At 28.2% G+C, this 25,431-nt stretch overlaps 1 protein-coding gene across 1 annotated transcript in view; it reads right to left on the reverse strand.

The window, feature by feature from the left end:
* Positions 1 to 25,431, reverse strand: part of LOC136089310 (neural cell adhesion molecule 1-like) — a 62,179-nt gene that overhangs the window by 2,764 nt on the left and 33,984 nt on the right. The window contains exons 4-9 of the mRNA XM_065815254.1: positions 20,030 to 20,344; positions 8,966 to 9,097; positions 8,495 to 8,653; positions 6,014 to 6,124; positions 5,782 to 5,821; positions 2,099 to 2,176 (exon numbers count right to left, since the gene is read on the reverse strand). Coding sequence (XP_065671326.1) covers positions 2,099 to 2,176; positions 5,782 to 5,821; positions 6,014 to 6,124; positions 8,495 to 8,653; positions 8,966 to 9,097; positions 20,030 to 20,344 — 835 coding nt within the window. The remainder of the gene's footprint in view (positions 1 to 2,098; positions 2,177 to 5,781; positions 5,822 to 6,013; positions 6,125 to 8,494; positions 8,654 to 8,965; positions 9,098 to 20,029; positions 20,345 to 25,431) is intronic.

Here is a 25,431-nt window from a genome sequence, read left to right on the forward strand (position 1 = left end):
TAGCACCTGATTAGGGATGCACCAAACGTTCGGTTCGGCCGAAACTGAACAAATGTTAGACAGAACACGCAAAAAATGCAAATATTGAAAAACACCTCAAGGTAAACCTTTATTATTTGACTAGAAAAATACGGATTTGTTGGTAAACTTTCTTCTTGGATAAATTCTTTCCTATTAAATTGTCGACAAAGTGTTGTTCTAAGAGAAACAGTATCTGATTGGGTTCCTGTCACTAGCGGTGTATCTCAGGGTTCTGCTTTGGGACCTACTTTGTTTATTATATACGTTAATGATCTACCTGATAAGATAAATAACGCTTGTAAAATGTATGTGGATGACACAAAGATACTTTCTATAATTAAAAACGAAAAGGACTGTGAACGACTGCAGAGCTATATCAATTGGATCACAGAATGGACAAAATAATGGCAAATGCAACTCAACGAAAGCAAGTGTAAAGTAATGCGTATTCTAGGTAGTTCTAACTTATCAAAATTTGATTACTGTATTAATGACCTTAGTACACATCAGAAAATTAAGCTTGAAGTAACATCAACTGAACAAGATTTAGGTCATTGTTCATATTATTGGCATCTGATATTAAATTCCATAATCAAGTCACATCAGGGTTAATTATCAAGTCACAAAAGCATCACATAAAGCTAATCGAAAAAAAAAGTTAATTTACAAAGTTCAACATTTTCTAATCTCGCAAAGTTCAACATTTCTAATCAGCAGAGAAATCATAAAGAACTGTGCTCAACGATATCATTTCTTTAACAATAGAGTTGCTTCCATGTGGAATTCACTACCAGATAATGTTGTCATGCAGTAAAGCAAACTTTTATAAAAATAGCTCGAACAAAATTTATACCTAAAAGTCTAACGAAACTGCAAAATGAAAATACAGTCCCGAAGTTACTATAGCCTTCTCATTCTTCCACGTTTGATGTTGTTGCTTGCAACAGATGAGATGCTTCAAACAAAGACGACAATTTAAATAAAAATGATATTTTATTGAACTTGTTTGTTTGAAGAGATGACTAATGTTGTTTTGGTATAGCAAACCAATTTCACTACAGAGAAAGTTTCTCCATTTATGTTTATTATTTATTATATCTCTATACGGAACTCTATGATAACTTATAATGAAGTTCCTAATAGCGCTCCAATTTAATATGGAGTTATTATTATATAACCATCCTTTATAACAGAAACAAAAATAAACAAATCAATAGTTTCAGTCTTTTACATAAGTAAACAATTGTTTAAGGAAGAAATAAAATATCAAAAACATAAGTGAAATTCAATCAGAGTAGCCACAATTTTTTTGAGTTATAAAATTAGAAGAATTTAGGAGATTTTTAAGGAGATTTTATGAGTAAACTTGGAAAAACGAATAAAGAAATTAGGATTATTTAGGAGTATTAAAAGTTTTTTTTAACAAATTTTAAATATTATTCAAAAATTTAAATAAAAATTTTGAAAGTTTGAGTTAAATGTTTGAAAGAAAACTTAAAGTTTAAAAACCAAGTTTAAATTAGGAGATTTTAGAAGGTATTTTTGAAATTCAAATATATTTTAGGAGAATAGAGGTCTTTTTAGGTTGTTTTTAAATATTAGGATATTTTAGGAATTATTAGGAGGCATGGCCACTCTGTCAGCTATCACTTGCTGTTCTCAAGTTATAATACATAAACATTAAATTTTCACCATATTCAGGTGGTATTCTGTTTTCATTAGGTTTTAAAATAATGCCCCCTGTACTACTTTTATAAGATTTTTTTTTTTTAAATAAACTATTTTGCTTCTACATGATTTAAAAGTTAATACTGAATTATGAAAAGTTTAACCAAAAACATAAAAGAAAGAAATTTTAAATATAAATTTCTTAATATACTTTAAAACATAACAAAGATTTTACATTATGTTACGTGTGCCTTACATATAATGTTATTATATCTTTTACGTTAAGGGCTTTTATCATAGAAAAGAATTTTATGGTATTAAAGTATATAAGTATGAATGCATTAAAGTATGAACGCATTAAAGTATGAGGGAGATAAAAAATAACAATATAATTTATATTTTTACTTACTGTGATTTCAATGTCTTTAATAAATATAGAAATTTCAGAAAATATTTCAGTTTGACCATTTGATGCCAACCAATGAATCTAAAAAGTTTTTATTGTTTAAGATTTTTTATTGTTTAATGTTTAAGATTTCCCTTTTTTTTTTAATTTAATTTTTTTTTTTTTTTTCTTCATATTTTTCATTTATTTTTGTTACCTAACTTTTATATTTGAATGGGTATTTCAGAAACATAAGTAAAAAAAAAGCAACTTTTGGGAAGTAAGAAAAAACATTTTAATTTTTTATACAAAGCATTAATAATTTTCAAAAAAAAAAAAAAAAAAAAAAAAAAAAAATCAAAGATACTAACTAAAACTAGATACTAAAACAAAATCGTATTAAAATTTTTTACAAAAAAAATTTATTTTAAATCTTTTTAGGGATTTTTTATTTGACTGACTTTTGAAAGAGGCTTTGGCTTAAAAGAGGCAGCACTGGACAATTAAAATTTCTCAAAGAAAATGTTTGGAACTGAAGCCCATCAATATAGTTTTTGAAAATTACTTTCCCCTTAGTTTCAGTTTTGTGGCTCATGCACAAAAGTGCTGACTTTTGAATGTAACTTTTTTGTTCCTAGGAATATTGCGACCAGCTGTTTTATTAGACAACATTGTTTTTTTATAAAATTGAGGCCACCAGTTCTTAAAATCAGTGATGTCAGCAATTTTTTACAATGACAACAGAAAATGTATTTTTCTTGGAGAAAGAACCAGGTCATTATACTCTTTCAAGGTATAAATCCTATCAGTTTTTCAGATTAATGTTTTCAAGACAGAAAAATTCCAATCACAAGGAAGTAAAGAGTGACGTCTTACAGGAAAATATTGGCAACAAACCTAACCTTGTTTTGTGATACTAGTGCAGAACATAGCTTAACAAGGGTGTGGTTTTTTGTTTTGACCCCCGCACCCGTCAGAAAACACTTGCAACTGTTCTAGATCATTAAAGAAAGATTCTATGTATTCAAGTAGAAAGGAGCAAACTTCCATGAAGGGGTTGGTGCAAAAGAAGTGGGTCCTTTTGCACAAAATCCCAAAAAAGTTGAGACTATCATCTCAAAAGTCATGTATGCAGAAAACACTAACAGTCAGCTGCCTGAGGTAAAAAGTCTCTTGAATTGGTATGCAAGGAGTTGTAAATTTTGCATATAATCTATGCAAATCCCTCCAATGTTATCACCATCTTGATATTTTGGTGCAATTTCTTTAATTTTTCTGGAAAACATTTTGGCTCTGCAAAAATGAACCATTTTCTCAACAGCTGCAGTAAACTTAAAATTGTTGATTAAATATTTACTTCCAATTTCTACCTGTAACCACATGTGCATGCGTCAACTTGAGGTAATCCAAATCTCAACAAAAACTGCTGCTTAAATATTTTCAAATAAAATTTGTAATTTACATTGATTCCAGGATACTTCTGTTAAAACACCTTGTGCATGTCATATGCAGAAAGTTTTTTATAGAGAAAATATTTTTCAGTATTACCAAAGTGAGTTATTTTCGTTGGATAAAAAGATATATGCTCTTTCACCATGTTAATGACAGGTTTAGCATTTCCTGAATTACTTCATCTATGTTAATCATGAGGGAGTTGTACCGTCTTTAGGTTGCCCAGCCTTCTTAATCTGTGACTTATCACTGTCACTTTCATGAGTCAATATTCATAAGTCAATTTCACACCTGGTGTTTTTCAGATGGCGTTGATATTTCATTAATAAAATGGTACACCTTGTTCTGGCTTTGAAGTCTCATTAAAGGGCTTTTGCCTTCTCCTTTGATTAACCTAGATAGTACACATCAATAATTGCAGATAGCAATCTTATTTGTCTTTAGCTTTGAGACTAATAAACTTGTTGAATACCCTTAGCCATTCATCTCCAATGAATTTAAAACACTTTCTTCTGCACCTTAAAAAAGAAAAAGAAAATAAGTTAGTTAGGTATACTCTAAGAAACTCATACACAAAAAAACAGGGTTAAATTTTTACATGTTTTATCTAAAGGTTCAGCTGTTAGGGTGAGCCTAATAAATTTTTTTAATTTAAAATATTACGTGTTAAATAAGCAACAGTAAAAAGCTCATGGCAAGTATTATATAAGTATTATAGTCTTCAAATTATTATTGCTTTACTTCAAACACATTAACAAAACAAGTAGGTCTAAGTAAAAATTGGCACATACATTTAAATTACATACGAACAATAAATGCATCCAAAAAAGTTATATTTTAACTTACTTGCAATCTTCTTCAGGTTTTCTTTCAGGTATATCCTTCCTAGTGTAGTTTGTGGAGGAGCTTCCATCAACACGAGCCTTTTCACTTCTGTAGGTAAATTTATGTACTCCTTTTTTTTGTTGTTGTTGTTGTTGTTGTTATATAGGTATTATCATCAGACTCATTTATTTAAATCAATTAAAATCTGAAAAACTAATAAATTAGTCACTGCAAACTAACAAGCGCGACACATCAACACAAAGATAAAAACATAACCTCCAATCAAATGCATCAACTTGCTTTACTGTAGTTATTCAACTGTATTAAACTAAGGGGGGTAATTTTGCTTAATCAGTTGTAAAAAATTGCTTAATCAGCACTTAATCAGTTGTAAAATTACTTGAATTGCAATTGTTAATGATTATCAGAAACAAATATTACAAACGATGTTTTCAAAAAACGTTTTTATTCAAAATTAGGAATAGTTCAGTTGGAAAACTGTTCATTGTCAGGCAAAATATCATGACTGAACATTCGCATTTGATGTTCGATGCAAAACCGGATACAGTGCATCCCATTTTTACATTAAAGTAATGATTACATATTGATTTACATATGACATCAATGTTTTTTTATTGATTTACATATGACATCAACTACAAAGAACTGAAGCTATGTCAAGTTAACATCCTCCTAATTTTGGGGAAGTTGTATACATGAAACAGGGTGTTTCTAAAAACAAGTTTATTTGAAAATGTCTACTGGCACCCCCTAAATGTGTTATATATAAAAAAATGATACTGGCTTTGAATAAAAATTTTTTTGGGAGTTGCTACGGACCTTCGAACATTAAATGAGCCCTTAATATTAGAAAAAAAAAAGGTTTTCAAAAGTATCTCATGTTGGCCCTCCAATGAAGCAAAATTATATAAAAATTTCATAAATATTATTAATATTTTAAAAAACATAGAGAAAAAAAATTATAATCAAAAAATCTTGTTGAATTCCCTTTTTACATCTTTAATTAAAAAATCCAAACATGATTCCCTTATTTCATCTTTAGTTGAAAAATCCAATATGACACACTTTTGTAAAACTTTTTTTTATTGATGATATTAGCAACCTATTTAATGCATGAGGATCCGTAGCAACCCTTAATAAGATTTTTCATTAAAAAAATCTTTAAATCCAGCATTATTTTATTATATAGCACACATTTAGGGGGTGCCAAAAGCAAAAAATGATTTTAAAAATTATTTTTAAAATCACTCTATTATACATATATTAAAAAAAATACATGGAAAATATAAAATTAAAATACTAAAAAATCCAATAATTTTATAATTTTTTTTATTGTAAGACTTTTTTGAAACTAAAATTATTTAAATATACAGAATACAGAACGGAATATAAATAATAACAATAATTACACTAATGGTGAGGTTTCTTCATTTTCTTTCATTTTGTAATCTATGAAAAGTGCACATTTAGTATTAAAAAAAATTAAAAAAAAAAAATTTTTTATCCAAAAAAACTACTAAGGCATTGCACCTAAATGCATCAACTAATTTTAAATGACAAACAACTTTAAATCAAGCTAATAAGTATAAAATGTAAAGTCTACTTACATAATAAAATTCTAATAATCAAGTAAAAAATTACTTTTTCCCGCTTGATTTGACTTTTTGCAAGCTTCACATAAAAAAATAATAATTGCTAACAAAACAGCTTCAATTAGAATACCAACTGCAGGCCATAAAGCATTCAAAGGATCTGAAAAGCATAAATTAAATAAAAATAGTTATAAAAAAGTATATGAAACATATAAAAAATTAAAATGCATTTTTTCTTAAAACAAAAACATGTAATTGTGCACAGATGTATAGAAAAAAAAAGAGAAAACCAAAGAGGGTATGTCTTTATACAATGCTAAAAAGGAAAAACTGTAATGAACTAATACTTGCTTTTCAGCTTAAAAAGCTTGATTGGCTTCATAAACTAACAGTTAGAATATTATGTAGTAATATAATGCTTTTTTCAAGTTTTTTTTCGGCACCTCTTCACTCTATCACCTTTCTCTTTCTTCTTTATTGTTCTCCTTCTTCCCATGTCTGCAGTCTTTTAGATGAAATTTCTGATCAGTGAATATTGTTGTTATTGTTATTCCAACTAAACAAGTTAACTCATTGTTAGACATTCAAATCACTCCAGCTTCCATTGCTAAAGTCATAAATCAATTAAGATCTTCTACGGCTTGTGGTCTCGACAAACTCTCTTTAACTTTCTCTAACCTATTTAATAACCTCTTTTTTTCTTGCCTGTTGGATAATGGAATCTGTGATTTCAATTTCTAAAAACTCTGAGAACACTCTGACCCATCCAATTATTGTCCATTCAGTCATCTTTCTGTTATTAGCAAGACCTTTGATTCTTTTATCAACAAATTTCTCACATCCCATCTTGAATTAAATAACTTACAGCCAGACAATTAATACGGTTTTTGACCCTCTCGCTTTACGGCTGATTTACTAACTGTTGTGACCGAAATTTTTCATTGTGAATTAGATAGAGGTGGAGAGGCTAGGGCGATTGCTCTTGACATATCTAAAGCTTTCAACAAAGTTTAGCATGCTGGTCTTCTCAATAAGCTTGCATCTTATAGTGTATCAGGAAAAATTTTTAAGATTATCAAATCATTTCTTTCCAAAGTTTTATCCAGTAACTTCTGGGTTTCTTAATTTTTATCATTGCTTCTGTTTTGTTTCTTATCTACACTTACAATCTTCATGACAATCTTACATCTAAAGTAACTTTATTTGCTGAATACTTAACTTAATACTCCTGTCTTGACAAAAAGTCTTCTTTTTTATTGATTGCTTCGAATAGGCAGCCAAGTCAAATTCTTTTACCATATTGTTTCCCTTTTATTTGTTTGGCTTTTTCCATGCAATTCAACCCTTTGGAACTCTTTCCCATCTTCATGTTTTCCTGACTCATACAACCTACAACTTTTCAAGCCTTCTGTCAATTGTTTCCTTGCTCTATAACACTATTTTTTTTCTTCTAGTAACTCCCAACTTGATAGTGGTTGCTTGCAGCTTTGTTGGGAGTGTATCAGAATTATAAAAAAAAAAAGAAGTGCCACAATAAATAATTTTACAGATACACTCTTTATTATTCCCTCTTCTGCCCAGAAAGTTTTAACATTATGCTCCAAATATTCCTATAACATCTTAAATGATGCTTTAATAAATAGCATCATCAGGTTGTTAGTCACTGGTTTAAAAAATCTCTAGCTATATTTTAGTGAACTTGCATCATTTTCTACAAATCCTGTCAACTTAATTTTTTAACTTTTCTCAATACTGTCTTAATCTGCAACTGCTTTTTAGCCCAAAACAACTTATTGTAAAAAAAATTGTAAAAATAAAAAATTGTTCTAAATAAAATTTTATAAGCATTTATTGTTATTATCAAAAATAATAATATAAGTATGGTTGTTATTATCAATTTTAATAATATAAGCATGATTGTTATTACCTAATTTAATATTATAAGCATGATTGTCATTACCAAACTTAATAATATAAGTATGGTTGTTATCAAATCTAATAATATAAGTATAGTTGTTATTATTAAATCTAATAATATAAGTATAGTTGTTATTATTAAATTTATTAATATTAGTATGGTTGTTGTTATCAAGTTTATTAATATAAGTATGGTTGTTATTATCAAATTTATTTTCTCTTAATTTTGTTTGTTTTATGTGTAGAAAATTTTGGTGAATGCAAAAAAATTAAAAAAGAGATCGAAACATATCTACATTATTTAGATATAATTGGAGCATAAGACATCAAGAGCAAGCTTATAAAAAAAAGTTGTATATCACATGAGTGCAGAGTTTCATAATGACCATAGTACACATTACACCACTTTTGAAGCAGTAAAAGAAATTGTAATGAAAAAAAAAAGAAAATGGTGTTTATTATGTCTTAATGCTACATTAAGACATATTACCAAGTTAATAAGTAATATGTAGGGTTGACGGAAAAATTAAGGTAATACTACTAAAAAGACCCCACTTGCGAATACTTTTAACTTCAAACCCTAGGGCTTCAATGGGTACTAGATAAAACTTACCTCTAACCCTTAATGCAAATTCTCTAACAACTTGTGAATTATTAAAGTTAACAATGCAGCTATATACTGCACGATCACTGTACGTAACATTATTTATAGTCAAAGTTTCATATTCTGACGAATTTTCTTTGATAAACTTGAAGCGACTATCTGTGAAATCTAAAAGTAAAATAATCTAAAACTTGAAAAAACTTAAAAATTCAATGAAATTATTTAAAACTTTAATAACTTTGATGAATTTTAAAATTATTTTCATAAAACTTTACAACTTTATAAAATTACTAATTATTAAAAAATTTTTATTATATAACAACTTTTTTTTACAATGAGTAAAGTTTTTTACTAGGACTTTAGATATTTTTAAAACCCGTAACAAGTAGTAACAAGTTATTTTAAAAAAAATTTTTTTTTTCTTCTCAAAAATTCAAAAATTTAACAAAATAAGCATAACAATTAACATCATTAACTTACTATCAATAACAGCATCAAATTTTTTCCAAACATACTTTGGTGCTGGATAACCAGCATTATCACAAACTAATGTAACATCTGATCCGGCTTTTACAATTTCTTCTTTAGGTGGTTGGTTTTTTTCAGCTGAAACTGAATAAAACGTTGCATTTTTATTATTAACTCCTAAATTCGAAATGAACATATATCAATATTATAAATGTACAATAAGGTGTCCCAAAATAAAGTTTTTTTGTGCATATATATTTTTCTCATTCTCTGAAGTTCACTGAGTTTATATGTAACACTAAAAACTTTTCAGACTGGTAGAATATATAAATTTAAATTTATATTATAAAAACACTGCAATAAAATGATAATTTATTTGAATGTTATTAACAATGGCCTATTTTATACAACGTGGATTTAAGAAAACATTTTTCTTAAAACAAAACACTTCTATTAAAAGTATAAAAATCAAGTAAAATGTATAAATCAAAAGTATCAACAAAAAAAAAAAAGTATGAAGTAAAAAATTATATAAAAACAACAAAACCATAACAATAACTTTAATTTTTGATCAGTAAGACTTTAACCTACTAAGTTAAACGCAGCCTGTCCACAAAAATATAAAAACATGGATCTGATCTGCAGAGATGAGAATCCTGCAAGAATCCTGAACAGTGATGTGTTGCTTCTGCTGTAATAGATGTTTGGAAAAAAGCAGGATTTTAAAACTTTATCATCAGTGGCTCCAGTGTCAAAGATTGCTGCAACACTATGGCATCCAATACTGAAAAACAAACTAGATCTATTATTATCCTTAGCTCTGGTCTCAACACTCATTGATTTGGCCTGGGGCCTTGATTGAAGAGAATATAATAATAAGGCCAAAGAATATATGGCTGTCCGGAGACACAGGACAACTCATTTTCTCCAAGGGCAACTGAACTTTTAAAAAAAATGCCTGTCAGTAGCCTGGCAGGATGGCCAGACAGTTTGTTACTTACAAAAGTGTGTTAATTAATAAAACCATATTTTGATCCAAGAAGATTTTATTCCTTGTTGATCTAAAGAAAACTTTAAAAAGCATTTAAACTAGTTTAACAATGAGTACACTATGGTGCGTTAAATAATTTCACCAAACTTAATAAAAAGTAGCCAACACGCGACCTAATATTTCAAAGTGTGACAGTACTGTTTTTTTAAACATTGTTGTTGCATTTTAAAGCACGTTTTTTTTTTATTTAAATTTTTTTTTTTCATTTCCAAATCCTATTGCATCATTTTTCAAACCTTATAGTCCATTTTGAATTACATGAATGAGCAGTTTAATCATTAATAACACTGAACCTCTTGTTTTTCATTGGTAAAATAAATTTTTATTTTAACTTTGTCAATTAAATTTAACAAAATAAAAAACATTAAGATGCACATGAAAAATTATTATTAGAACCCAATTAAGGATGCATGTGGAAATTCTTTTTTCTTAAAAAAAAAAGTCTTTGTATAATGAAAAATGTTTATAACATTAAAAAAATGTTTTAAACATTTAACTAAATTAAATTTGATTGAAGGTTGAGAGAGAATAATAGAATATTTTTCTATATATAAAATATTTCTTTGCAGTTATGGCTTTCAACATTTTTGCTTCACCTAATGAAATCTTTGTTAAGATTGACAAAATGAAACAAAACAATATCGACTATGACAAAAATGACAACCCATCTTTAATTAACATTATTAATAAATAAATAAATTTACTTTAAGATAAACAGTTTCTTATTAAACGTTTTTGTAGTCAGACGTTTAAATTTTTGTTCTTCAGCATTTTCACCCGAGAAAAAAACAAAACTATTACACTGGACTACTGATTATCATTGCGAACAGCTCAAATGAGAAATAAAAACTGTTTTAGTTGCCCGCAGGGCGACCGAGAAAAAAGTTAAAATCGGTTGGAGTTAAAATCGGTCATCTCCAACCAGGCACAGACTGTTGTACATCTCAAACATGTCCTAAGGACTTATGACATTGTATAGTTGTCCCCTGGATGTCTGTGCCCGCTGGGTACTCATGATGAATCTATGAATGATGCATTGGAAGAAATATTTAAATACATTGGAAATAGTGATGATTGTTAGTTTTTATCAAAAGAATTAAAAAATATTTGTAAAAATCCAGATTAAGATAATAGAACAATTAAGCTACAATTGAAGATACAAAATCAGGCAGATAAACCTTCATCTGTTTTTTGACGATCATCTTAATATTTTTAACCAAGCTTGGTATGAGAAAAAAAGCTAAAATAAAAAGAACAAATGATTTCTTATCTTAAAAACTACGACAGCAATCAAGCAATTCCTAAAAATAAGTAATAAAAGTTATAACATTTAGTATTGGTGTGTATAAGTACCAGCTACAGTAATCACAATTTGGTCTCTCAATTTTTTTCCATCGACGGTTTGGTTCAAAACATTTTATCCAAATCTTTTAGTCTTTTGGTTTATGCGCATCTTATAATGACACTGTGATGTAGGCAATAGCATTTTTTCACCATTCACCTTATATTTACTACCACAAACTGGCATATTTATTCAATATGTTGCGGGCAACATGCTGATATAAATCTAAAGACTTAAAGCAGTAATAAAACGCTTTACATAATGACTTCACATTTAAATTATTACCCCATTACAGTCAGTAACACAAGAAGATCATTTACCACCATAATTTCATATAATAATATTGAAAGTAGTGATAATAGTGAAATATGTGAAGCATTAGTTTATCAGTTCAATGAATAACTAAGAATTTAAAAACAACGACCTACAGTAAAACTATAGATTCAATATTTTAATATAGTGTCAATGGCAAAGGAATTTATAAAAGCTGAACCCATGGAAGATTGCCAAACTTATTTAAACAGCATTAAAAAAATGCTTCCATATTTTCATGCACCTTAGCTTAACCACATTTACCTTATGCTAAGTCTGTGCTCTTTTATTTGTTGGATATGCTACAATTAAATAATTTTTTTTTGCAGATGTAGGATTAGTGGGGAGATTTAATATTTATTTATAATAATATTCCTAAGATCAGTACCAACCTTAGCTCTATGCAAATTATTGAATAATTGAAATATATATTTTGATAGACTACAAAATTTAAAACTTTTTCAAAAACCACAAAAACGCAACTTTATAGATTGGTATGATTTTTATTTTTCTATCAAAAATAAAAACACTTTGAATGTTTTTATTAGGGATGGACTGAACCCGGTTTTTGGCTGAACACAGAGTCGGAATGTTTGGGCATGAAATTTTACCGAACACCGAACGGTTTGGCAACTGAACTTTTACTATTTTTGAAAAAAAAAAAAAAATTAGTTTTGAAAATTAAAATTTAAAATTTTATTGTGTTATTAAAAATTTGTTAAAACATTAGTAAGGGTTTATAAATTTTGTTTGAAAAATTATAAATTAACTTTGAAAAGTTAATTTATTAGTGGATGATTGCTTGAGGTGTAAAGAAAATAAATTTTAACATTTTTATTTGTAGTGTAAATAAAAAGGTTAACGATTTTTTTTTGAAAAAAATAATTAACACAATTATTAAAGTTAGGTAATATAAATAAATGTATAACCTATAATGTATTGGATAAAATAACATAATATGTAACATGTTGGTTATATTTTAATATGTATTTACAGTTTAAATTTAAAATGCTTTATTTTTGGTTGAACTTCTTTTTTATAATTTAGAAAAATATTTTAATCTTGTAAAAATATAAAACAATGTCTTCTGAAAAAATGTCTTTTAAAAGTAGTGTGGAAATGCTTTGAAGTTTCTAAGAAAGACATTCGTTTTTGTATCTGCTTACTATGCAAAGCAATATTCTCTAGAGGTGGGAATTGTCCAAAGACATTTGCCACTAGTGTAATTAGGTGCCATTTAAAAAAAAAGCACCTTGTGGAGTATGTATTGGCTGAAAAAGAGTCTGGTAAAAAAAAAGTTATTGAAACATTGACTGTTTCTACATCAAATGATTCGGAAATAAAAAAACAATTAACATTAGTAGAGAGTATTAACAAAAAAAGGTTGTGGAATATTAATGACCATAGAGCAATCAAGATTCACTATCGCATTGGAGAAATAATGGCATTGGATATTCAACCACACACAAGTGTAGAAGATCTTGGTTTTAGAAAACTAATCGAAGAGATATGCCCTAATTACCAAATACCCAGTAGGAGTTACTTTAGTGAAAATATTGTTCCACAAATATATGGTAATCTGTTTAATTCAATCAAAAGTAATATATTTTCTGCCAGTTATATCTCCCTTACAACTGATATTTGGACAGCAAATAGTTTAAATGTTGCCTTCATAAGCATGACAGTACACTGGCCCAATAATGAACTTTCCCAACAGAGAGCAGTACTCAGAGTTATGCATTTTCCAGAAAGTCACACAGGAGAAAAATATAAGTGAGTATTTACATAAAAGTTTTGAAATTCCACACACAAAAATTCACATTGTTTTACGAGATAATGCTGCCAATATGGTAGCTGGCTTATTTGTTACAAATAAGCATAGGTTAATACAAGATGTTACTACAAGATGGAATAGTTCCTACAATATGATTGAAAGGATGTTTGATCAAAAAGTTACTTTGGCAATTTATACAGCTGATCATGCTACCCAATCAACATTAAATTCATTCCAATGGGGCTTATTAGATAAAGTTTTTCATATTTTAGAACCATTTAAAACTGTAACTGTTAATCTCGGCAAACGTGAGGCATTTTTATCAGATGTTATTCCTTCAATTATGGCTCTTAAAGTATTTTTTAATCAAGCATTAGTTTGTCAGGCTTTTTTAAGTATAAATACTTTAGTTGAACAATTGAAAGAGTCAGTAGACAAAAGACTGAGTATATTTTTATGATAAGTATTTATGTCTTTCCACTTTTTGTGACCCTAGATATAAATTATTGTATCAAAAGGAAGATGAGAATGTAATAAAAAATTGGCTAAATGAGCAGATGCAAGAAATACAGCATCATAATTTAGAACTTGAATCCTCTGATTCTGATTGTGAAGAACCCACAGTAAGTGACACAAATGAAGCGTTTGTAAAACCAGAGTATCCAAAATTTAATGAATGTTATCGGCTAGTTTTCGAACTGACAACTATAAATGAATGTGATTCCAATTTTTCAATTGCTAAAGATAACAAAAGGTTTAAAAGATCACATTCTAATGTGCAAATGATCAACATGGAGATTGAAGAGTATTCAAAACTCCCTCTTGTTATGGAAAAAGAAAGTCCTCTTTTATGGTGGAAAAATTGTGGAAACTCTTTAAAAAATTTAAAGAAAATAGCCCAAAGGTTTCTTTCACCAACACCTTCTTCTGTTGAAAGTGAAAGACTTTTTAGTACAGGTGGCAACATTTATGAACCAAGTAGAAACAGACTATCACCAGAAAGTGGTGAAAAATTAATGTTTATACATTATAACTTGAGGGCAACAAGAGATAATTGATTTTCATGTTTTTGAAATTTTATTTTTTTAAAACTATTGATTTGTGATTGTTATTACTATTACATAATACAATTTTACAATAATAATAAAATACTTAATTAGAACGTTATTATGTAACTCCATAATAATTTTTTTCCCTAAGTTTGTTTCTTTCAAATATTTTTTATCAGTAAAACCAGTTGAGTAGCAAGCTTGTAAGAAACTTTCTCTGTAGAGAAATTTATTTATTTTACCACAGCAACAATAGGCATTAACAACAGGTTTAACAAACTTAAGTTCAATAAAAAATTTTGTTTAAATTCTGTTAATTTCGTTTAAACTTGTTATTTCAAATTTGTATTAATGGTCGAACATTTGCTAAGGTTCGGCAAAACAGCCAAATGTTCGGCACATCCCTATTTTTTATTTTAATTTTTTTACTGTTAACATACATTGACTAACAGATAAGTAGAACATGTGAGGAGTGTTACTACATCGACTGACAAATAGGTAGAACATGCAAGGTGTGCTGCTACATTGACTGAGGGCTTTGGTTTGGGCAGACAATCTATCAATTAAAATATTTTTAAAAATTTTTTTGGTTTTCTAAATTATTATTTTTTTAAAAAACATAAAAGTTACATTTTATGGTAAAAATTAAAGGCAACTAAGCAAGATTATAAATATATATATACATATATATATACATATATATATATATATATATATATATATATATATATATATATATATATATATATATATATATATATATATATATATATATATATATATAATTATATACCAGGAAAAAATAGAGATATAAAGCAGGAGTCCTTTAGAGACTGCTCATCCCTGATATATAGAAAATCTACGTCATTATATTAAAGACAATCAAGAAAGAGCATATGTGTGTATGTGTGTGTGTGTGTGTGTGTCTATATATATATATATATATATACATACATACATACATACATACATACATACATACATACATACATACATACATACATACATACATACATACATATATATATATATATATATATATATATATATATATATATATACACAAACACAGTTTTGGAAAAATATAATGGGACAATCATTTTAAATGGCAAATTTTAAACAAAATTGCCAGTTTGTTCATAAGAAAATAACATTTTATTTAGTGAATGATTCTTTTAAAATAGTTGTTAGTATCATTTAAAAAAAAAAAATGCATTTGAGACTATCTTTTAGATTTTTAAAACATCATATTTTTTAAGCGAACATCTCAATTTTTTGACTAAATTCTTTGGAAAAAAATAATGGGACACATAACATAAATAATTTATTAAGAAGACTTATGGTAGAATTAATATTGTGTGAACTCCTTTAGCTTTTATAATAGCATTTAAATGTTTTGGCATAGATTTCACTAACTTTTTTGTAATATCAGAGCTTATTTCATCCCAAGCCTTTGTAACAGCAGTTTCTGATTCTTCCTTTCGCATCAAGTGGTAATTACCTATTTGTCTATATCTAAAATCGACCATAAATTTTTGATAGGATTTATATCTGGATATTGTGCTGGCCATTCAAAAACATTTATGGATTTGATTTGTAAAAGTTCTGTTGTTTGTTTCAACTTATGTTTCGAATCATTGTCATGTTGAAATATAAAATTTCTAACTTATCTCAATTTACGTGCTGATGAAATCAAATTATTATTCAAAATATAAATGTACATATCCGAACTTATTGAAATCTTTTATAAATTCAAGATTTCCAACACCATTCAATGACATACAGCCCCATACCATTATATTACCACCTCCATGTTTTACAGTTCCTAGCAACTTAAACAGTAAGCTTCACCAGTTTTTCTCCAAACATTTTGTTTACCATCAGAATGTACCAAATTAAATTTGGACTCATCAGATCACAGTATTTTCTTCCAAAATGAGATTGGCTTATAAACATGAGTTTTAGCAAATGATAATTGTTTTTTCTTATGTTGCTGTGTCAAAAATGGTTTTTTATGTGGTTTGTAGCTATTAAACTCATTTTCATGTAAACAATTTTGGATTGTTTTATCAGTTATTTTGGTTCCAGTGTTATTTTCAATATATTCTGCAACTTTTCTAGATGACTCAAATCTACTTTTCTTGAATAACCTTACAATCAAGTGATCTTCTTTGATAGTAGTCTTGCGTTTGTATCCACATCCTTTCAAAATTTTTACAGTTTGGTGATTTTCAAAGATTTTTACAATGTTTGAAATGGTGAAATGTGGAACTCCAGTCTCTTTTTCAACAGTTCTGTAAGTTTTTTTTTGTTTAACTAAATCCAAAATTAATTTTCGTTGATTTTCATTCAAATATTGTTTTGCTGGAGCTATGATTGCTAAAATATAGAACTTGCTCCTAAATATTTCATAAAATAATTTTTTCGAGGAAAAAAAAAGTTTTAAACTCAGAAAATTATTAGTATCTTACAAAACAAATATTAACCTAGAATTAAATAAGATATTTTTAATGAAAAACAATCTGTCCCATTAAATTTTTCCACACAAATTAACAAAAAAACCAAACACATCTAATTTTAATGATTCAAAATATAATTTCAAAAGAGTCAATTTTGTCATCTAAATTGTGCAACATTTGTCTGTGTCGAACAATTCAGATAAAAACAAAAGAGTACCATTATTCAGAAGAGGAGCATATTCTATCAACATATTTTGACATAATTTTATGTCTGAATTGTTTTCTGATGACATAAAATATTTCTGACATGTTTTCTGTAAACATATTTTGATATAATTTTATGTTTGAATTATATGTTTTTTTATATTCTTGAAGAACATAACTAATAGGGTATATCATACTTCAGTTAAAATTTAAATTTTCAAAATTTTGATTAGCACGCTTGGATTCCTTTGTTTTTGGGTATGGGGAATTCAATTTTGATAATATTTTTGTAAAATATTAATGTTTAGCTATCGGGAAATGGGTTTTAAAGTTTCGGTTTTATTAAAAATTATTCTTTTTAAATTAGTGTTAAATCTTTAAAAAGTTTTTGACAAATAATTATACAAATTAATATTTTATAAGGTAAAAATTAGCCACAAGTAATATAACAAATAAAATTATCTGAATGTATAAAAATGGCTAGGGCTTCTGGCTGCCCCCCTGTCAATATTTGACAAATAATAATTATCAAGATATATTACGATTACTGTTTATGTAAACATAAATAAAAAAGCCTTTTTTTTACTTATGTATACATTCAAAAGTTTTCTAAAGTTTAGCAAAGAGACTAGAATTGTCTTACGAATATAAAGGAAGCACCAGCGGAAAAACTCTCAATGCATTGAGTTGGGCTAATGACAAATTTGCTGTGAAAAAGTTTAGTAATGACTTTTTTTTCCAATCAATAAGTTCTTTGATTTCATAAGCATCAAGGTTATTTGTTTGTGGAACTTTAAAAGATCTCACATCAGTAGAGCCATGTTCACTTCTGGTCCTGACTGCCAATATTATGTTGACTGCCAATATTATGTTGACTGCAAATGACCTTTGTTCTGAGTTATCAGAACAGAGATGTGCAACAAGTATATTCTCAGGATGAGTCCACCAAAATTCACTTTTTAGAAAAGGTTTAAAGGCTTCTTTAACCCTATCATCTTGCTTCTGTTAAAGTCAAAATAGTTTTAAAAGATGAACAGAACCATATTTAATGCCATGATTTACTTTAATTTCAAATAACATTATAAGAAAAACCTGTGTCACCCAAGTTGCAAGGAGCTTTAAGACCTCTGAATTCTCAGGTTTAAGATCATGCTTGCTCATATGTAAAAGCAAGCATCTCATACAACAAGTAAGCCATCGACTGTGAAACAGTCTACTACATTTAAGAGCTGCTATTTCAGGATCAAGGTTTCTTTTTCATATTGCATTCAAATACTTCCATGCAACTAAACTGTCAGCGCTCATTTGCTTAACAATCTTCACTGATATTAACTAAAGGCTCCAAAAGAGGGATTGGCGTAATTTTAGTAATTTTTTCAAGATTATAAAACTTAGAAAACAGTTAACTAACTGCTCCACACCATCCTTTTCCTTAAGAAGTTGGCCTGTCAAGTTTTTCCACAATATGACGGAAGCTTATTAATGTGAAGCCAGCAAAATGATCTAATAAGTTTTCGATAGATAAATTCTTTTACAAAATGAAGCATTCCTCCTTTCCATCTAGTCATTTTATTTGTAGTATCACTACCAATAAGTTGGAGCTTAAGATCTTTACCTCTTTCCATTAACCAGTTGAATAATCCAATAGCACATTGTTTGGCTGATTTACATATTTCAGATTTAGGCTCTGGTGTATAATAAGTTAGATAGTGACCTCCTCGGTCACAGTTATATGGTATTCTTGAATAATTTTTTTCTGAAGGTGCCTGTGGTCTTATCGTGCATAAGGATTAAAGTTTTATCTTTTCTACTATCAACAAAAATTCCAGTGAATATATTTCTTTCACAGTCTTCTTTTTTCTCAGTTCTTTCAGAGAAATATATTTCATATTTTCTTCTACTCTTCCATACAATCACAAATGAGATTATTTTTATCTTTTTTTCCTGCCTTCATAATATCTTTCAATAGACCATTAATGATAGCAGCAGTAGTAGTTGATGAAACACCAAATCTGACAGAGGCAATGGCAGCATTACTAATATCCAAGTAATTTCATTTATGATAATTACCTTGTTTTTCTAATGATGAGTTTTCTTCGCTATCAATAACTTTATTACTATCACTGACCATATCAACATTGGAATTATTATTCATTTATGCTGCAACATCCATATTTTTAGCATCAAATCTAATAGTAGATAAATAAAATGTTCTCGACAACTCTGACTTGAGCCTTGCTTTATTGATTGACTGCGTAACTACAAACTACTTGATACCAAATTTTTGAACCTAAGCTTGGCAGTTTCTTTAACATCCATTAAAAATAAGTCAATAATAATAGAAATATATATATATAACAATAGCTATCATCATATTTATAAGGTATATTTGAATATTAACTAGTACTTATACACAAAACAATATTTAAAAAAACGAAAAACATTCTACTACGATAAAGCAAAGGATTAATCTATATTATAAATACATTTGTAACATAAATAGTCAACATTTAGATAAAAAACACAATATTTTCAGAAAAGAAAAATGTTTTCCCTGTAGCAAGAGCTGTTTTTTCACTAAAAAAAATTATACCATTCAACTCAGGCTTTATAAATACATAGGAAAAGCGATGCACTGAATCAAAACTAGAACATGCATGAGTATGATATACCCTAATAACTAATTTGTTAATATATTTTCATTTTATTCATATATAGAAATTATGTCTGACATTTTATGTCAGCAAAAAATACTTCAGATATAAAATACTTCAGATATGTCAAAACATGTTGATATCAAGATAACAATCCTGTATACACACACACACACACACACACACACACATATATAAAATATATATTTAAAAAAAGAGGAAAATTCATACTTTCTGCCAAATCAAATATCTTTGTAAATCTTTTTACATAAAAATCAAAAGAGAGCTTTGCTATACAACTATATTTTCCTCTGTTACTATATTTAACATCAGAAATGATTACTTTAGATCTTAAAAAAGTTTGATTTGAAGCATCTGGTATGTACTTAATATTTGATCCAAGTTTACCATCAAAACCCCATTCAATATCAACGTGATATTTTTCACTTCTTTCACTGACTACACTACAACTGAATGAGAAATCAGAACCATATACAGTAGACAATGTAGTTGGAGCATCATCAACAAATTTTGGTACCCTCTGCTCTATATAAAAAATATAATAATCTTAACAAATTAAATACTATAGCATGCATATATATATATATATATATATATATATATATATATATATATATATATATATATATATATATATATATATATATATATGTATATATATATGTGTATATAAATATATATATATATATATATATATATATATATATATATATATATATATATATATATGTATATATATATATATATATATATATATATATATATATATATATGTATATATATATGTGTATATAAAATATATATATATATATATATATATATATATATATATATATATATATATATATATATATATATATATATTTCACCATCAGTAGGTTCATCAGGAAGAATCTTCCTAATGAACATACTGATGGTGAAACAATTTGTAGAAGAAAAAAATTAGATAAGTGTTTTTACTAATTTATTATTGCTCTGTTTTTTTAAAGAACATTGAGTTTTAAGAACACAATTTGTCATTTAAGAACACAATTTGTCCGATAAATACTAAAATTTGACAGACATGTCAAAATTGACAGACACGATAAAAATAAAAGAAGTGCGATCAAATGCCATTCTTGAGGACGCACAAATATTTTTTCTTACAATTTGACCACGCAATTTGTTTTGACAACTCTAGGTGTTTCAAAACACGCTGAAAATAAAAAGAAAATTTGTTAGGCAAATTATCTAACAAAAAGGAAATCTTAAAAAAAAGAAAAATCTAAGCTCAAAAAACAAAAATTTGAAAAATTATCAAATACACAAATTATGTAATTAATAAATACATAATTAAATATATAATAAAAATGTATAATAAAAATACAAAATTACAAAATACATAAATTACTATGTAAATATATTAAATACATAAATTATTAAGTTTACTTATTACTTTATTAAATAAAGTAACAGATCAATTATTAATTAACAGATTGTTTACAACAAACCCATTTTATTTAAATTATCTAAGAATATATAACATAATTACATTTATATAAATATGTATTTATTTATAAATCTTTTCAAACTCTTTCTTATTAATTTTATAAACACTTTTAATAGCAAAAAACAGCACAAAAACAAATGTTACATAACAACTCAAATTTAATAGTGTAATAAAAAGTAATGGTTTCTATAAGCATTGAAATAACTATTAAAATTTTTATAAAATAAATTTAAAAGGGATTTTAAAAGCTAAAACATTTGTATGAAATTTATAAAAACCTTTATACAAAAAATAAAATAAATACTAAACTATAAACTTAAATTAATAACTAATTGCAGCGTTTTAATATAAATGATAAAAACCGAGCTACTTGATTCAAAAAAAATGTAAAGCTTAGGCATCTTTTAAAAAATGAATTAACTCAATAACATGACTTATTTTATTAACGTATCCGCGTGATTAACTTTTATTTTTATCTTATATAAAAAAAAAAAAGTTTAAAAAATAAAGTTTATATACAATACTGAATTTATTAATAATTTTGGAACAACTAAAATGATTAAAAAATAAATGCACCTAAAATATGGGTTTTATATATGAGTTGTGTTGTATTCTGTTAGATAAAATACAGCTCTTTGTTGGTTTAAGAGTGGTCAATATTTATGAAATAAAGCAAAATATATTGAATATTTAAATGAAAAAAATATGATTTTTTAATGGGACTTAAAGTTTCATGCCATTCGGCAATCATTCAGCCATATTTAAAATCATTAAAATAAAAACCGTTATAAAAATACAAATTTGCGTTGCAACAAAATCAAATGAAAAAAAACACAAACTGAAACTTTTTAGTCCCTGTGTAATAAGGAATAAAAAGTTCAAAAAGTTCTCGACCAAGAGGTAATCCACTGTTATTCAGAGTGGTAGCCCTCTTATCAAATATAAAATATCAGATTGAGCAATTTGTAAATCATTGATGATAATGACCACACCTTATTCAACTGACCAACTTGCAGCTCTAGCAGTCAACTGGCCAGGCCTAGGTCAAGGTAACCATTCAGCTGCTTCTCAAAAGCTTGATGCTACGATATCAAAACTAATAGCCACAGTCAGCATGCTTTTCACCCGCGTATCTGTTCTTGAAACTAAAAATATTACTCTAAAAGCAAATCTTTTTCAACAGCCAAAGTCAGCATCTCCGAGCTTGACCACAACTCTTAACTGGGCAAGCGCAGTCAAGCACGGTTCAGAAGCCAATAAAGCAATTATCACTGCACTCAACGAAAATGCCAAAATTGTAAAAACGAAATAAAAAAAAACTATAGTTGCCGATCTTCCAAAATCCTTTGACAATAGTCAGAGGCTAATTTCAGTTCAAAGTATGCTTAAAAAACTTAACTATAATGTTGCTTTTAAAGTTGTTGGGCATTTCACAAAAAAGATAAACAATACCACCAGTTTAACTACAATAGCAGCTGAACCAAATGAATTGACCATCATTGAGTTTGACTCGAATGAGCACCGCAATGATCTCTTATCTAATGCAAAGTGACTTGCCTCAATAGATGAATTAAAATCTGTCTACATTCGCCCAGACCGTACACCTCTCGAACAAGAAACATTCAACAACTTAAACAAAAAGCGTGCTACAGAAAATGCAGAACTATTGGCAAAAGATTTACTTGACAAACCCTTTTGATTTGTCATCCGCAGCGAAAAAATCAAATGCATTGATACATCCAAAACAGTCAACATTAATGGAAGAGAGAGGAATCTATTCTTCAAATGGAAATCAGTTGCTGAAGCCATTCAGTCGCTCTCAACATCTCACTAGTTCAATATTCTTTAACAAGGCCAGCTCTTCCATCAAATTATCTCATCTTTTGTGCTTCTACACCAATGCAACCTCCCTCAATCCAATAAAACTCATCGAACTGTCCTTACTTGCAGAAAACAACTCTTTTGACATGATTTTTATCACCGAGACATGGTTCGATGACCAATCAACTCCCTCTCTTCAGAACTACAACCTCTATCGTTCAGACTGTCGCAACCAAATCAGAGGAGGTGCAGCTATATACATAAACAGTAAAACCATCTCAAACAAAAGAGGAATCCCTAATACACAAAGATTTTATTCCTTACTATTCAGAACAATTATGGGTTGAACTAAAGCTTTTGAATGAAACTCTGCTTCTAGGCTGCATTTATAGACCTCCATCCTCCGGTATCGAAGCCTTCTCAGAGATTTCAAGTGCTATTTTCCATGCCAAAACTTTAACATCGACTAAAAAATAAAACGGTATCATCATTGCTGGTGACTTCAATTTCCCAGTGATTACTTGGACTTCCAATTCAGTCTTTTCCTCTAGTAAAATTGGTCTCAGTTCTTCATTTGTCTCTCTTTTTCAAGATTGTCATCTTCACCAAATCGTCAATGTCCCTACTTTCAAACCTGCTAATTGCCCTATGACAAGCACTCTTGATCTTATCATATGTGACTCTTCATATTGTGCTAGCGAAATCAACATCAGTCCTCCACTCGGTTTGTCTGATCAATATGATTGCTCTATCACCTGGCATTACAAACTGGCTTCCAGCATAAAATTATCACGTTTCAACAGCTCTAAATTTATATATAACCATGGTAACTACGAAAAAATCAACAAAGAATTCAATAATGTTGACTGGTCATCTATATTTAAAGACTTAAACGTAGAACAATGTTACCAACTTTGGCTCAACAAATACAATGAATGTTGTCTTCAATTCATCCCTTGTATGCCGAACAAACCATCCCCCAAAAAACAACCATGGATGACAAAGAACTATCATCTCTTATTCGTCTTAAAAAATCGCTCTGGGCTCGTAACATCAGTTTAAAATGGAAAATCACATCACTGGTTGGGGAATATAGGAAACTAGAAAGTTTGTTAAAAATTTAAGTCATTCTTCTCTGAAATCTTTCAAAATTGCCCTTGCCAATGATAAGCGTAATCCTAAAAGACTGTTTTCATACAAAAATAGTAAAAGCTCTGTAATAAATCAGATTTCATTTATGCGAATCACCAGTTCCAGTGAGATCATTAGCTCTGACAAAATTACAATAACCAACTCACTTAACAATCAATTTTAATCAGTTTTCAGCAAAGAGCCATCCAATGACAATCTTCCCTGTTTTGATCGTAGAACTAACACAATCCTCAATAGCATATCTTTCGATACTCTGGCCACTCTAATGGAACTCTCAGCACTAGATATATCTAAATCACTTGGTGTAGATATTGTCAGTCCTCACATTTTATGCTTTTGTTCTACCTCAATGTCTTCTCCACTTACTCTCATCTTTCAAAAGTCATTTGACAATGGTGAAATTCCAAGCTCATGGTCCAAAGCAAATGTAACACCTTTATTTAAGAAGGGCTCCAGAATTGATCCATCAAACTATAGACCAATATTCCTCACCTCAATTCTGTGTAAAATAATGGAGAAATTAGTTAAGAAGGTAATCATGCAGCATCTAAAATCAAACAATCTTTTATCAAATAGTTAACATGGATTTTTAGAGAAAAAAGCATGCATTACAAATCTCCTTGAAACAATGGACTTCTTGACTGGAAATATAGCCAGAAAGCTACCAGTTGACGTCATATTTCTGGATTTTGCTAAAGCTTTTGAAAAAGTCCCACATCAACAAATGCTTTACAAATTAAAAATGTACGGAATCGAAGGCAATCTTCTCAATTGGATAAAAGCTTTTCTACTCTACAGGTCTCAACGAGTCATCCTTGGCAACACTCAATCGAATTGGTTACCTGTGACAAGTGGAGTTCCGCAAGGATCAGACTTGGGTCCAATTTTATTTCTCATTTTCATCAATGATCTGCCAGATGTAATAAGCAAAGAAAACAGTTGTAAAATCGACGCTGATGACACTAAAATCCTAAGCACTGTCAACTCACTTGCTGCTCAACTTTAACTCCAATCAGATATTGACCAAATTGTTCAGTGGACTAAATTTTGGGTCATGGAGTTAAATGCAAAGAAATGCAAGGTCATGCACTTTGGCTAAAAAAATTAACTCCTTTCAAGTACTCAATGGAGGAATTAGGCCCATGTTCAA

The sequence above is a fragment of the Hydra vulgaris genome, chromosome 13 (genome assembly GCF_038396675.1).
Source record: "Hydra vulgaris chromosome 13, alternate assembly HydraT2T_AEP".
Lineage (NCBI taxonomy): Eukaryota > Metazoa > Cnidaria > Hydrozoa > Anthoathecata > Hydridae > Hydra > Hydra vulgaris.